The following is a 16,172-nucleotide window of genomic DNA, read 5'->3' on the forward strand; positions in this document are numbered from 1 at the left end:
TCCACACTCGCGTTCGCGGCTTCGCCCGCGATTCACGCGCATTGTCTGGAGGGGGCTTTACAGCTTCTAAGTTCCAAGCAGTTTTATTCCTTTTATTAAATCCAAAGACAAATTTATATTTTTAGCTCTAGCCTTTAGCTCTAGCTTCTTTCTGTGAACTTAATAATTTGAAACTTTGATATACAATACCATTTTTGGAATCAGCAACTATTATATAGAATAGGGTAGATAAATATTTGCTGAGGGTCGAATGGATTTATCAGAGTTTGAAATTAAGCGACACAATTTACGAGGTCAAAGCTAGTAGGTAAAAGGTATAGGTTTATTTATTTAACCTACATTTGACTAAAAACAATTAATTCTTTATCGTTACCGATGAAGATAAGTATAGTTGGTCAAACCAATTTGTCAATCAGTAAGAACCAGGAAAACTATACTCATCCTTTTCTTTTCGGTGCTAGTACGGGCTGATTTAGACTAGACGGCGCACGAACTCGTATGCGGTTTTAGTTACATTGCGGACTGTTGGTTAAGTCTTCTTTAACCCACCGATTAAAACTCGCAATGTAATGAATGAAACTCCCATGCGAGTTCTTGCATCGTCTAAAATGAGCCTGACAAAGATAGTACGATTCTCTCCGTCTATGATTCTTTCCTTTAACAAACTATATATGTTGTTTGAAACACTCGCTCGTGTACGGAATTTAAAGACGGATTTACCTTAAGTAAATAATTTCAGTTAGCTGTTAAGCCCCCTCCAGACTATGCGCGTGAATCGCGGGCGAAGCCGCGAACGCGAGTGTGGAGTCTAGTTCGCTGATATGCGAAATCGACTCCAGACTCGCGTTCGCGGCTTCGCGCCGCGATTCGCGCACGAGTGTGGAGCGGGCTTATGACAAGGGTTTGTTGCTGATTTTGGGTATTAAAAAAACAGTACAAAACAAATAAATATTTTAAATGTTTTATTGTATTTATACATCATAGATCATAACTTAGATAAATAACAGAACATCTATCAGCAAATAAAAAAATCGGTAAACAAAAATATTTTCAATTTCTAAATATAATTCTTGTATTATCTAAACCTACAAAATGACAAATATTTTACATGTTACACATTTACATACGTTACAAAGGCCATAAGAATGGTTTATAAAGAACTACACCAAATGAAAAGGTGAATTTAAAATGAACTCTTATAATTTGCCTATTCAATTATAAAACACGAATCGTAATGTTTGATCGGTAAATACAATAAACTTGAAATATTGATGAAAATGAAGTGTGAATATATCATATTATATTATAGTAAGTTATAATATAAAAACATTTATTATACTATCAATATTATAATTTCAGAAACGCTATATCTTACTGTGAATTCTAAGTGCTTTTTATTATTGCGTATTAATTTTACGTTACGTACGGATGATCGCCAGTCATTTTCATAATCTCCTATATAGGCCTCCCATATACGATCAAATTATTGCACAATATAATCTACCGACTACACTGCTAATATGAGACCGAAATCAGTTTGCAGGTAGGGCAATAAACATAGTGAGAAGGCCGCATGCCGGTTTGCAATTTACATGCATACTTTGGCCCCACATAAGTCAAAACATAAAACGTATATGTTGCTGCTTAATCGAATTTTATAGATTCAACTATTGACAGCCAGGCTACATAAAATGGCAGTCGTAGAAAATATTGTCAATAATGCTCCGTCTTCACACTTGAAAGTTTTACTTCCATAAGCATTTAAAATGAGATAGCAATAATTTCTCACTCTAATATACAACTGTGTCCCTATCTCCTTATATGATTAAAACTTAGCAAGTGAATAAAACTTCCAAGTGTAGTCTATGGGCCCTAGCACGTCACTAGCAGTACTAATCAAAGCTGATGAGTTCCGCTGTGTTGTTGTTGCTCTCCGACTTGACAGGCGTTTGTGGTTGAGTCTGTGGTTGGTTCTGATTGGGCGGCAGCTGATTGGGTGGCGGCGCCGGCTGGCCATTGGTGAAATTTTGTGACGGCACTTTTATTGGTTGGCCTTGGTTGTTTGGCATTTGTTGAGGCGGTACTTGCTGACCGGGCGCCATTTGCATGGCCGGGTTTTGAGGCATTGTCGGATTTTGAGGCATCGTCGGATTTGGAGGCATTTGTTGCCCTTGAGACATCTGTTGAGACATTTGCTGCATCATCTGCGGATTTTGTTGTCCTGGCTGGCCCATATGGATAGGCGTTTGTCCAGCGTTCATCATTGGCTGTTGAGGCAGGCTCTGTGGTTGCTGGCCTTGAATGTTCATTTGCTGTCCTGGCATAGGTTGCCCGTGCATTGACATAGGTTGCATGTTTTGTGGTATCTGCTGTATATTCTGATTATTATTAGGTTGCGGCATACTTTGGTTTGGCGCTTGCTGTCCCGGTAACGACATGGGTTGCCCGGGTAGTTGTGGTTGCTGCATATGAGGTTGCTGACTATTTGGTTGGTTCATCGGAAACTGTGGGTTCTGGCCTTGCATCATGGGCATTCTCATGTTTGGCATTTGCATTCCGAGCATCGGGTTAGCTTGTGGCTGAGGCTGGTTTGGTCCGAGAGACATAGAAGCCATCATGGATGTTGGCGGTTGGTTCTTTGGCTGTGCCTGTCCATTTTGCTGCTGCCCTGGGAACATTAGTGGGACGCTCTGCCCAGGTTGGGCCATTCTCATCTGATGCTGATGCATCATCATTTGCTGTATTTGCTGCGGGGTCATGTTTGGTCGGATGTTGAGTGGGTTCATGGATGGGGAAGTCATTGGAGCTTGGCTCATGGTCATAGCTGAGGTGGGCATGGCGAAGGCGTTGCTGGGTTGAGGCAGGGACTGTGACATTGCTGCAATTTGGTTGGCGTTGAGAACCATGGCTTGGGATATCTGAGGTTGACCGGTTGGGGGGACAGTGCCGTCTGTGGTCTGCGGGATCATCTGGTGGAACTGTGGGTTGGCGTAGATGGGCTGGTTGGGGAAGCCGGGCTGGTACTGCTGCATGGTGACTCCTGGCATGTAGAAACCGGTGCCTGATGCCATCATGTACTGGTGTTTCTGTTGTTCCTGTCTCATTTGCATCTCTCGCTCTTGTTCCTGAAAGGAGAAACGGCATTAATAAAAATACTGCATAATGGTTTTTTTAACAAAATTAATTTTATTTTGTAACTCCGAGATAGCGACGCCAAAGTTACGCAGTTATCACACTGATGCGGATTCTGCACGCGGGTCCGATGTATGAACGAGACAGCATATACAGGGCGTCCCACGGCTATGCCATATGGAGGGAAAGTACCTACCCTAAATATTGTAGATGGAAAATTTTACTGAAAGGAGACATTATTTTAATTTAAAAAACAATTAAAAATAATCATAAAGCCTTTCGATCGGTATGATAAAGCTACAGGATGTTCTTTTTTTCTCGTGCAGCGGGTTCGATTCCCGGTTCAACCATGTAATTAATAAATCTATCAATGCAGTTTAAATGTGATGTAACGCTCGCACACCAGAGCGACGTACTTTGCATCCAATGAAGTCTGTCTTAGCTCAGAAAAGTCAAAAGAGCAGATTGTAAGTAACACTGATGGCAACCTTTATGATAAGGGTTTGGTGATTGTACACAAAACTAATGGAATACTTCTATACCTGCACCCTCTGCAGCGCGAGCTGCCGCTGGTATTGCAGATACTCGTGTTTTTTCTTGCGCATGGCCTGCAGCTTGGCGGCCATCTGCATCTGTCTCTGTCGCTCGGCGGCCTCGGCCTGCGCGGCTAAGCGTGCGGCATGCTCGGCTCGGAGCGTGTCGAGCGCTGCGCGGCTGTCGCGGATCTGGTTTATTTTGTCCTAAAACAAAATCAATTTTAATAAACTGAAATAAAAGTCATATACTAAGAAAATGTGACCAAGGCCTCCACTGCCCCAGGCTGGAATCAAACCAGCGTCCTCTGCTATCGTGGCAGGTACCTGTGCCATTCGGCCACCGGGCCACAGCGGCATAGGTCCAATTTTTCCAAGTATATGTGTCGCAGTCGGATCGTATAATCCGCCGTATTACATTACGGCTAGCCGTTTTCAAAAACAGGGGCGTTTTGAAATGCGGCGGTTTAACGATTAGCCGTATTGAATTTTTTTATTATTATGTATTATATGTAGTGAAAAACATTGTAACACGGAATTAATCAGGTAAGTCATTACCAGAGATATATACCGGGTGTGGCCTGTAACATGAGCAAATAATTAAAACATAGATTGTACTCCTCAAACGGCGACACTTTTGTTCAGCAACTTTTAAAAATTATGAATTATTTAGACTCCCTATTTTTCATACAAAATAAATATTATCTTCAATGGACGCCATCGGCACGCTATATCATTGTGTTTGACGTTGCTTGTCACGCATTGAAACATAACAAAATTCGCAATACATTGCGTCTTAGAATAAACTTTTAAGTGTATTAAAAATCAAACTACAAGTTATTTTTAAAAGTCGCTGAACAAATGTTGGTAAGTACGAGGAGTACAGCCTACAGTTTCATTTTTTGCTCATATTACAGGCCGCACTCGGTATAACTCCGTATAAGATAAATAAAGTCTAAAAAAAAACGTGCCTCGGAAATCAAGAAAAAGTCATTCTCGAATAGATGGACACACCTTTAGCCTATTCTCGGCTAGATGGTGTTGACGACACCGTTTGATATTTAACAATTTTAACACATATCAGTGAAAGAACATGGGTCAGTATGTACAATAAAAATTAAAAATCATTTATCCGTAAACATATTTTGATTAATTTATACATTTTCAATTTTAATTTAAGTTTTAATCGTGTGTCGATAGATGGCAGTAAATGTACCGTGACTACAAAATTTACCTTGGCAATAGCCCTCTATACTATCTATTCTCTTTGTCATTAAATACGAACAAAACTATACGTATACCAGTGGCGGCGCGTCCATAAAAGCCGATTCCCACCAGCTTGCCTGTTTTTGGACGTTTGAGCAGAGTTGTAAAGGAAATATGTAAGCCAAAATTAGCCCCGGCTTGCCTATGGATATGTTTGACGCGCCGCCACTGACGTATACTTTACTTTTAGAAAGATATCCAGAGAAATTATTCAAACGTCAGTGCCATGGCGCAAAGAGAACTTTATAAATTTATTTTCACTTCTCATCATGCTCGTTAAGTTCAACTTTAAGTCGTGCGTACTTATTATGTTCTAGCTAGTGCATAAAGTAAAATCATCTATTTCGACCCTTATTGACTTAGCAATAAAGTCCTGCATCTGTCATACAAACTGCAAGCCTGACCGGCCCAAGTACAATTTTCTTTAGACTTGATTAAATACGGTTATATAAGCTACAATATTGGATTTTTGTATATTTTACTCATAACCGAAGTGAAAAGTAGCTTGTATAACTTGGGCATAAAATGTGCATTTCTACCCTCGAATATTCGAATTGCCTGGGATAAAAATGAATGCATACGGCCCGCGGGCTGCGGGTTGCCAACCGCTGCTTTAGTGAAATACCTGAAGGCTTTCAAGATACACTCGCTTGTCGTCCTGCTGTTGTATGTAGCGCAGTAGCTGGGAGTGCATCGCGGTTATATTCATGAACAGGGACTGTACGGATGTATCGTTCGCGATCGACCGGCCTCTGTGAAAAAACAACACAATAAAATGCCCATACGTCAAACCTTGCCAAGCAAAATGAAATTTTATTTTGTCAACACAAAGTTCAAATTAGAATGGGAAAGGAGACCTTTTTATAGGTCTCTGAGCGGCTAGAGGTTAATAACTGTAGTTCAAATCAAACATCTAATCTTAACCTTTCGTTTGTATTCAATTGATAAGGATGCTAACCGAAGTGGTTGAAAATAGAGTTCTGGTTAATCCGGTTATAATATCAGCTGAAAATTTTTGAGTATTAGACTTTTCGGTCAGGGCTACATCTATTGTCAAGTAGCACTACTGATAATTCCGCTACGCGATGCTAGATGTCAACTAAGGCCCACTTGCACCATCCTACTAACCCGGGGTTAAGCGGTTTAACCGTCAACCCAGTGTCAAATTGTACTGGTAACCATGGTAACTCCAGGATTAACCGGTTAACCCCGGGTTAGTGGAATGGTGCAATTGGGCCTAAGAAAATAATAGTCTTTTAGGTACTAAATCAGAAGTATGGAGTGAGCACTCTATGTATTTTTTCTCCATGGTAGTATCAAAGTAACGTACCGGGAAGAGTTACTCTTCATTCGGTTAACAAAAATCTCGACTTGAGACTTGAGTTTTTCCACGAACTCGTCAATTTCTTTGTCCTCATTGTCGTCCTCTTGCGCCTTGCTTGTTGCTGGCTTGACATATTCCTGGAAAAAAAAAGTTTAATTTCAGACATGCTCGAAGGACATACTTAGAACAAGACGCCTAGAATTTAGGGCTTAATTAGACGATGCGAGAACTCGCATGCGAGTTTCATTACATTGCGGTTTTTGATCGGTCGGTTGAATTGGACGTAACCAACAGTACGCAATGTAACTAAAATCGCATGCGAGTTCGCGCGCCGTCTAAATCAGCTCTAAGACGCGTAAGGTGTGCCCAATATTGTAGGCGAAAAAAATTACTACTGAAATTAATGATCTTTCGCCCCCATTTTTTGGGGACAAAGAATGGCCGGGAAAGAATCGAGATACTTTCTTAAGTCCCAGCGTCGAGTTTTGACGACTCGATCACAGAATTGATAATAGTATATAAGTACTTAAGAGCCCTTCAACATGCACACTAGCGCCACAGCTACATAATCGTGATTATTTAAATTTTCTCAAAAATGGACGGCAAAGTCGACTTTGCCGTCTAAAAAAATGGTCGCGAAGCGCGTAGTTTATGGTCAGACAAAAATTAAAAAGTTAAAACCATTGCAGTCTCGATTTTGGGACTGCAATGTTGCATACAAATTCCATTATTTGTCGAGTTCCAAACTTTTTAAAAGTTGAAATTACCATATCAAATGAAGGCACAGGCCCATTAAACAGCCAAACAGATGAATAGTACCGCGACTATTTAGATGTCTCAAATAGGTTGGCGTATGTTTGGCAGAAAAATATACTTCTATTTTTTTATTAAAAAATTTAAAAAGGCGGCAAGGGTTTTTTTCTGTCTAAATATATATGTAAGAACGTTGCTTTTGTAAAATATTTCTATGATATTTATATTTCTTGCACCATTTTTGAGAAAATCACTATATATGACTCGGCTGGAAGGCTACTTGCTGGCTTCGGATTCAATTAAACGGACTCCCAAGGTCGTCCGTTTAAAACGAATCCTCAGCCTGCAAGTAGCTACTTCCGAGCCTCGACAATAATGTACTACCACAGAATAAATAATAGTACTATCGTACAGAAAGGAAGCTTCCTACAAAACCGAAGTTTGACAGCGGTTCAGGGTCAAATCTTGCTATCCCTTTCTAATATATGGCACTATCCCTTTCGGCTATTTAGGGTTGTCAAAATTCAAGTGATTATCTTATCTGTGGTCGTGCACGCAAAAGGAAGTTAAGTGGTGCCAACCCTAATAATTGCTCGGAGCAATGCTGAGCCGAGCGGAGCCGAGTTTGGCCGATCTCAGGAGTTTCGCACCCCTGGTACTACTAACGAAAGAAATTGAAAAAGGGGGGCCGCTACGTACTGTATTGTGTATTTAAGTACCTTTTGAATACATCAGACTAGTTTTTATGTTGCTGGATTCGTCAATCTATGCGTCCAAAGTTAAAACGGCCGTTTTTGTTTTGAGTTCCTAGATCGACGAAACCAGCAACACAAAAACTAGTTTGATGTATTCAAAAGGTACTTAAATACACAACACAGTACGTAGCGGCCCCCTTTTTTCAATATCTTTCGTTAAATTTAAATAACCACGATTATTTAGCTGTGGCGCTAGTGCGCATGTTGAAGGGCTCTTAAGTACAAATTATTTTTTAGGTACTGGTCTAACAAAACCGATGTTTGACAGCGTAAGGAATAACCCGTTCTGTTTCTATTTAACTGTGCCATTAGCTCAACCAAGATGGAACAAGTCGGAAGCGTTGTTTACTCCGATAGAAACTCTAGCGGGCGCAGCATGGTTCCATTTTTATCGCCTGTCACTATGCCCGTCACTTACGAACTTGTTAGAACGTGACAGGCATAGTGATGAGCGATAAAAATGCGACCGTGAGGCTTAGCTCACAATTTTATAGTTGAAATGCAGATGTACGGATTGTACGGTCAAAGGGCGAAGTCGCGCAGAAAACAAAAACCTTCAGTAAGTACCTCGGAGGTGTCGCTAGTAGTATGTGAGATGGGTGCGGTGGGAGCGCTCTGGCTGGAGATGCGCTGCTCCCAGTAGCTGCGGTCCAGGTAACGAGACAGTTCAGGGTTCGACTGGTTCGCGTGCTCTGGGGACGCGCTCACGGATGACGGGGTTGGCGATACTGTGAATAAAACAATAAAATTTATATTAATGGTCAAGTTATCAATATCAAACTAATTATTCCAATCTTAGCCACAAGGTGACAGACCTTATGCTACTATATTTGTACTGTGATTTCACATTCACGGGTAGGTATGTCAAAGTACGTATAGGTAAAAGTTTCATGTGTAAACTGTAAATAATTGATTTTAATTATTGCTTTGTTTGTTTCTCCTGTACCTATAGTCTGTATATTTAGGTATTTAAAGAGTAAACTAAATCTACCCTCAAATGGCTTCTTAAGCCAGTTGAGGGTAGATGAAAACATTACATGATGAATGTAGGTTAAAGTCAGCTGGGTCGTTCAGTGACAGATCCTATTTGGTTGGTTAAACAATAAATGTTATAACTACTTACCCGAAAATCAATAAAATTTGTTTAAAACTTTTATTTAAGTAGGCACCTAAAGGTACAGAGTATATACACCGTGTTTTTTTTTATTTCCGTTAATTTCAAGGGTGCATTCCTGAGCTTAAATTAAGTAACTTTCTCAAAGACACCGATGTTCTAATTAACTCCATTTTGGAGATAATCAATAATTTATTTTTTTCCTATAAGGCCTCTACAAGCGTGTACAATTGCCTTAGGGCTGGTTTACATATTGGTTAGTGTTAAGAATGAGTTCGTACATTTGCTACTAAACTTAAGTACAATCTCGGTCGATCGATGTTCGAAATGACATTGATATGTCACAGATTTCAATTGTTTGGTTGAGTTAAATGTAATGCCCGTGTTACAACAACGCTATATGCTACATTTAATTACTTTTTAAACTTAATTTTTTCTTTAAAAAAAGCAAAAAAATTTTTAAATTAACTATGCCAATTAGTTCACATAAACGTTCTTAACCATACCCCGAAGTTAACGGAATTCAATAAAAACACGGTGTATAGGTAATATGTTGCTACACTTTAGTAGGGTACAGTACATGATTGGAGTTACCTACTTATGTAATTCTAAGAACATCAACACCATGTTGAAGTTTTTGTCGCTATTGGCGACATGTTTCGGTTGAAAACCGTTGTCGTCTAAACAGTTTAAAATATGACTCACAAAAGTTTAATTTCGATCAACACCATGGTTGCAGCAAATAAATAATGTAAGATTTATGAAATAAAGAATGTCCTGAAGAAAGGCCAGGTCAAGAGCACCCTAAACCGGCGATCGTGTATGAGGAATGTTATGAAAGTGAAGGAAGCGAAAGAGGTATGTCAGGATCGTAGCATGTGGAAATCCGTGGTCTCTGCCTACCCCTCCGGGAAATAGGCGTGATTATATGTATGCATGTATGTATGAAATAAATAGTTACCAGTAGGGTGCGTCACAGGGTCGGGCGCGATGTGCGAGCGGGAGCGCGTGCGTTCCTTCTCTTTCTGCTCGGCCTCGGATTGGCTGAGCGCAAGCGCCAATTGTAATTCTTCTTCTTCTTGCAGGTCCTGCTCCGATTTTCCGGGACGTTTCTGCGTTCAAATTGAATTGTAATAACCTGATTACTAATTAGCGTAGGACAAATTGTATTGAATACAATTACCAGCGGCAGCGGTGTCGGTGTCGCGTTTTTATCGCCTGTCGTGTCATTCGTCACTTACGCACTTACATACTTGTTAGAACGTGACAGGCGATAAAAACGCGACCATTTTACTGTCGTTGTAATTTTGTTGCTTGCACAGTTTCATTTTTAGGATTACTGAAAATGTGTTATTCCATTGCCTCGTTTAAGTATAAGCGGGATCAATTCAATTTCATTTAAACCTTTAACTCTTAAATTCAGCAATCCCAAATAAATTATGTTTTGATTGTACATGTACAGTGCAAAATTTTAGCGCTTTTTAGTACGATTTATCGCCCACACACGCGCCAATAGAATTTCAACTTTATTAGCATTCCAATTTAAGGTTCAACTCTAGTTCAACTCGAAATCTTTCAACTTTTGGGATATGTGACTTGTCTTCAAATGAATCATCAAAGCTGGATTGATTGGAATATATTTGGATTTTTTGGGAAAACCTTGTACATACATTGGTGCGGCTTGGAAAAGGGTTAACACGTTCACTGTCCGTGCCCCGTATATGGGTCACGGCAAGCCTCTATTACAAAGCCGTAAGGTTAACAATTCAGAATGGGACAGTGAACGTGTTAAAGAACAGTGGATTAATGTGTAAAGAAAACAACAATAATAAGTTATAAAACTTTTAATAAAGGAGTTAAAGTTAACTTACACAATTACTAAACCAATAATCGTTATTATGTATGTAATGACATATAAATGGAAAACATTATTACAACATTTTAAACTACACAATACAAACTATCTCTAAACTAAAACTACTCAAAATCAATGAAAATGTCATATAATAAAATTTATGTAGAAATTACTAATGACTTGACAAACATTAACATTATTGTCAATCAGTCCACAATCTAAAATCATTAATAATAAAATGTCTATACGTATAACTAGAATGACCACAATATGTTCAATTTCTAAGCATTCCTTCCTTCGGGCAAAAGTGCATCCACCTTTGGTAAAACCACCTAACTGTCCAAAATCTCCTATGGTCCAAACATAACTTGGAATCTTGGTTTACTTGTGACTATTATTTGAAATACTTAGTTCTGAGGCAACATAGTTTCATGAATGGCGGAAAGTGTTTAGAAAGTACTAAAAATAACATTGGTAATGGTACTTAATTAAATGTTGAACTTGGTATTTTATGGTACCATATTTTATACCTTTACCAGCTTAAAGGAATTTGAAGTTTCTTAAAAAAAAATGTTTCACTATCTTCCATAGTATCGGCACCACTTTCCTCACTATCTTTTATTTTACCATCTTTCCCACCATTAGTCTTTAAATCGTATCTCTCATGCATTTCATTTTACTTTTCCCCGCTTTGTCAATGATTATGGAGTTGTCAGAGCTAGAGTCGAGGACCATGCCTTTTTTTGACTCTGCAGATGACAGGAGAGTCTTGTCGTGTTGAGAGATTTCGGGTGGTGGGCGTTTGGGTAGCAGTTCTGGGGAGACTTCTTCATCATCACTGCTCCTTGTGGCATTTTTGGGAGCTTGAGGGGCATCTTTTTCATCTTCTGATCCATCGTAAACAAGAGCTTACCCCGAATCAGGTACAACTGTGGGGTTATTTTGCATGGCAGTTTTTATAGGAGTTTTTGGCATCAAGTACTCGAGAACACGTTCATTGATAATGTCAGTATCTGAATCACTTTCTACTTCAACTCTGTACTTATCTTCGTATTCAAAAAATGAATTATCCATTTTTGTGACCCCAATTAGGATAACAATGTTATTTTATTTCATATACTAATCCAAATCTCCATTCCAAAATATTATTGTGTAATGAAATTACTTCTAAGTCTCCGCAGAAGCACAATCATGGAACATTACCAACATATCAGAGGGCCTACACTTCATTTGGCTCCAGATTCAAATTATATACCAACATTATAAAAAGGAAAGTAATGCATAATTGTGACAATTATGATTGTATACAATCTCCAAGTTGACTGACAATAAAATGTTTCTATACAATAGATTAATTTCATATACAACCCTACCTACTAAGATTGTAAGAGGGATAAACGCTTTAAAACAATGTGATCATTCTAGTATGCTGGCCTATTAATGTTGCTTCAATCTCCTAACAAATTTAGGAGTTTCTGGCACAGTGAGTGGAGCCACAGATCTTTCCGGAACAAATGGGTTGTGAACAACAGGAACTGGTTTTGGGTGGTGCACCAATTTAGCCCTCAGTTCAGCATTAGCTCGCTCCTCCGCCTCTTGTATCTCCTTCTCTCTCTGTTGTCTAAGCCTCTCTTGTTCCTCCTCCTTGTTTTTCATAATCTTATCAAATCTCTCCCTGTCCACTGCTCTCTTTTCTGTTGTTAGCTGAAACGGAGCAGGTTTTACAAGTTGCACTGGCTTTAGTACAGGTTTGAAAGGTTCTTTGTACAATACAACAGGAGGTTTGGCTTCAAATTTGATGCGGTTCTCTTTATTTTCCGAGGATGCTGAAGACGAACCACATTTGACTGTAGTGACTTGCATTCGCTTCTTTACAGCTCCTGGCAACGGTTGTGCTTTAAATTGACATGCTTGTTTGCGCTCTTCTTCAAGTTGTTTTCTAATTTTCTCTTCGCGACGGCGCTTGATTTCTTCATCTCTTTTCTCAAATGAAAATGGCTCTACTAATACGGGTCCAAGACGGGCTGGCTTTTCAACTGGCTTGGGTGGTTTAGGTGCAGAGTTGTGTGTCTGCGGAGGTGGTTTGTAGTGGAACTTCGGAGTGACAGGTATGGTGACAGGAATAGCCTGCTTAGGACACACCTGTGGTTTCTCAAGTATGTGTTTGGGTGCAGGACGCGCTTTGAATACAGGAACATGTACAGGTGATTGAGCTAATTTTTTATTCACTTCGGTCAAGTGGAATGGTTCAGGAACCGTTGGAGTTTTCTTTGGCACCTCAGGAAGATTTCTACACCCTTCAATCACTGATTTCGGAATTGGATTAGCTTTAATCTTGAACTTTTTGATTTCTTCTGCTTCCATCTCTTCTTTTTCTTTTTGAGACATAACGTGAAGAGGTCGGGAGCGTGCCTTACATCTCAACATAGGTGACTGAGGAATAGTGAGCTCTGACGGCCCTGGAGCTACACTAGGACGGAATGCTTGAGGTCGACTAGAATGGAAGCGATTTGGCGTATCTCTCTGATAATGATAAACTGCTTCAGCCATTGATACAAATTTCGTTTTTGACAGCTCGCCTGTTCCTGTGACTCTACGGTGCCTGTGGTCTGCATGTTCATGATATCCTAGTTTTATTAGGTCCGAAGTAAGTGAACTTATATCGTTCATAGACATAGATTTCCTCATTCCTCCATATTCGAGTTTAATTGAATCATCCAAATTGTTGTGATCGCCGAAGTCTTCCTCAATTGGAGTAACTAGCTCGTCCTTTATGTGTAATTTGCCGGTTGGCGTAAAGTATGTATCACCACGATAACTTGTCACGTAATTTTTAGACATTTTTAATAAACTACACTCCAAAAAACAGTTTGTCAACGCTTAACAAAATACTATCATCAAAATATTGTCCGTACGTCGTTAAAATTCAAAAGATTTGTTGAAAGAAGAAGCTAATTTTCTTTTCAGTTCAAAAGTCTACCTTGGATTCGAACCAATTGGCCAATACAGTGTTGCCATACCAAAGTAAAAACCGGTAAATCCGCAGTGATGTGCCAACGCTGTTTCAGTTGTTATGTTGTAGCATATCGTTATAGTGTGAAGACGACTTATCTATGCCTCAAACGCAACTGTCAGATTTGATAACCTTGATCACAATTTGCGTTCGAAACGTTTGTTGTGAGAGATTTATGTATGTTTCTTAATATTTCACTAATAATTACATTCGCATTGTGTGTAAACTAACTATAATATACTTGGTAACGAAGAAGGAAATCTATCTATCGCAAAAAATGGCTCAATCGTCGTTACCAAACCCAAACACGCTGTTGCCGCTAGAATTAGTGGACAAGTGCATAGGTTCCCGAATTCACATTATTATGAAAAACGACAAAGAAATGGTGGGAACACTACAAGGATTCGACGATTTTGTGAACATGTTACTTGATGATGTAACGGAATACGAATCGACGCCGGAAGGAAGAAAAATAACCAAATTGGACCAGATTCTACTAAATGGTAATAACATTGCAATGTTGGTGCCGGGTGGTGAAATGCCAGGAGAAAATTACGAAGCCCAGTGATATTTATAGCATAAATAAGTTAATAAAATAAGTTTTCTAACCTAAAATTTGTAATAATTTAGCAGTTGCCTATAAAATCCCATAATTTAATTAGGAGTAATTTAACTTCACTTCATAAGTTTCTTGTTTTTTGTGCACTTTGTTCTTTTAATAAAGATACTACAAAAGTTGTTAGAAAATAGTAGTAGCACTTTTGCCACAATAGTCTGATCCGCTACTTTTGATGTTGACTGTACATATACACAGCTGCTAAAATGCATACCCACTTAATAAATGGAATTCATTCATAGTGGGTATGCACTTTTGCAGTTCACTGTACATTCACATGCTGCTGTACAGTCAGCAGCAGAAGCTGCTAAGCAGGCGAGGTGTTTATAATTAGTTAATTACCTTGACACACTCTTATTCTATCAACAATAAACTCGCATCAAGATCATTTTGAACACCTGGCTCGCTTAGCAACTTCTGCTGCTGACTGTACATTACTGAATATTCTCCAGATAAAATGAAGATTTTTTTGAACAACAATAAAAAGCAGTAATAATAAGTGTGCATACCTGTGGCTGCGCTGCAGCAGGGCCGTAGTCACTGGAGGTGTCGACTATCTCCAGTTTCGCTGTTGAGGTCGGCGGGCGGCTCACCTTGTCATAGCAAGCATCGCAAACCCGAACCTGGGTAAAAAATAAACCTATAATAGCTTTCAGACCCAAAAACCAAGATTTCCTAAAACCTTAGACCACATTAAAAATCAAAATAAGCCCTGGTTTGAAAGTGGTACCAGTAAAGGGGTAATGTTTCATTACGATAAAAATAATACATCAACAGAAGACTACATCATCGTTAAAAATTCAAACATGCATGTTTTTCATCCAAAAGATAACTTAAGCAGTATGAATGATTTTTTATTTTATTTATACAACGCAAATTTGGTACTTTTGCACTATTATCATATAGTCTGGCCCACATTTTTTCTAACTAGAAAAACCCACGTAATTAAAAATAATACATATAGGTCCACCTATCATTTAAGTTCGTCCCGTTTTTGTCATTCGAGTACATAACCCATTTTAAACCTACCTCCTTCTCAATACCGAACTTGGGCAAGGTGGAACTCTTTGAGCTGCACTGCTGACAGAAGACCTGGCCGCAGGCTCTGCAGTGGTGCCGACGCACCATCAGGGAGAAGGCAACCCGGCATCTGTGTACAACATTTTGTAATTATGGTATAATTATTTGTGTAGTCAGTGGGGAGACACTCCTCACTTCGGTCGAACTCGGCTCCGTTCGGCTCAGCATTGCTCTGAGCAATTATTAGGGTTGACGCCACTTAACTTCTATTTGCGTGCACGGCCACAGATAAGATAATCACTTGAATTTTGACAACCCTAATTAGCCGAAAGGGATAGTGTCATATATTAGAAAGGGATAGCATGATTCGACCCTGAACTGCTGTCAAACTTCGGGTTTGTAGGAAGTGTCCTTTCTGTACGTAATACTATTATTTATTCTGTGGTGTAGTAGTCAGTCAGCAGCAGAAGTTGCTAAGCGGGTGAGGTGTTCATAACTACCTTGACACGCTCTTATTCTCTTAACAATAAAGTCGTGTCAAGGTCATTGTGAACACCTGGCCCGCTTAGCAACTTCCGCTGCTGACTGTACCGAGTGCCATGTTGTACTGATAGCTAGGTTTCTCAGACACATACTTTATTGGTTTTCTAGTTAACGGGAAAACCTGTCAAAGAACATATTGCTGTGATAGAGGAAATCCTTATATTGTAAAAAAAAATTTTTTTATCTTTATTTAGTCTGATTTCAGCAATTTTGCTGTACATAAAATTAGTAAATTAAATTGGAAATGT

At 39.2% G+C, this 16,172-nt stretch overlaps 3 protein-coding genes and 1 long non-coding RNA gene across 4 annotated transcripts in view; 2 read left to right on the top strand and 2 right to left on the bottom strand.

Moving 5' to 3' along the window:
* The window catches only part of LOC134667223 (uncharacterized), a 470,671-nt gene that overhangs the window by 60,676 nt on the left and 393,823 nt on the right, over positions 1-16,172 (top strand). The gene's annotated exons all lie outside the window — the stretch shown is intronic.
* LOC134667147 (hepatocyte growth factor-regulated tyrosine kinase substrate) overlaps positions 946-16,172 on the bottom strand; it is a 29,673-nt gene continuing 14,446 nt past the window's right edge. Inside the window, exons 6-13 of the mRNA XM_063524444.1 lie at positions 15,391-15,511; positions 14,871-14,984; positions 9,839-9,989; positions 8,331-8,491; positions 6,262-6,392; positions 5,557-5,683; positions 3,675-3,872; positions 946-3,125 (exon numbers count right to left, since the gene is read on the bottom strand). Coding sequence (XP_063380514.1) covers positions 1,893-3,125; positions 3,675-3,872; positions 5,557-5,683; positions 6,262-6,392; positions 8,331-8,491; positions 9,839-9,989; positions 14,871-14,984; positions 15,391-15,511 — 2,236 coding nt within the window. The 3' untranslated portion in view covers positions 946-1,892. The remainder of the gene's footprint in view (positions 3,126-3,674; positions 3,873-5,556; positions 5,684-6,261; positions 6,393-8,330; positions 8,492-9,838; positions 9,990-14,870; positions 14,985-15,390; positions 15,512-16,172) is intronic.
* Positions 12,104-13,627, bottom strand: LOC134667162 (targeting protein for Xklp2-like). The gene has a single exon (XM_063524475.1). The coding sequence runs from the start codon at positions 13,571-13,573 to the stop codon at positions 12,170-12,172; it is 1,404 nt and encodes a 467-aa protein (XP_063380545.1). The 5' UTR covers positions 13,574-13,627; the 3' UTR covers positions 12,104-12,169.
* On the top strand, positions 13,868-14,403 carry LOC134667202 (U6 snRNA-associated Sm-like protein LSm5). Its single transcript, XM_063524526.1, has one exon. It carries the CDS (start codon positions 14,023-14,025, stop codon positions 14,311-14,313), a length of 291 nt encoding a protein of 96 aa, XP_063380596.1. The 5' UTR covers positions 13,868-14,022; the 3' UTR covers positions 14,314-14,403.

This window comes from Cydia fagiglandana, chromosome 9 (assembly GCF_963556715.1).
Source record: "Cydia fagiglandana chromosome 9, ilCydFagi1.1, whole genome shotgun sequence".
Taxonomy (NCBI): Eukaryota; Metazoa; Arthropoda; class Insecta; order Lepidoptera; family Tortricidae; genus Cydia; species Cydia fagiglandana.

Coding starts and splice junctions, on each gene's coding strand:
- LOC134667202 (XM_063524526.1), top strand. CDS start 14,023: ATGGCTCAATCGTCGTTACCAAACCCAAACACGCTGTTGCCGCTAGAA.
- LOC134667162 (XM_063524475.1), bottom strand. CDS start 13,573: ATGTCTAAAAATTACGTGACAAGTTATCGTGGTGATACATACTTTACG.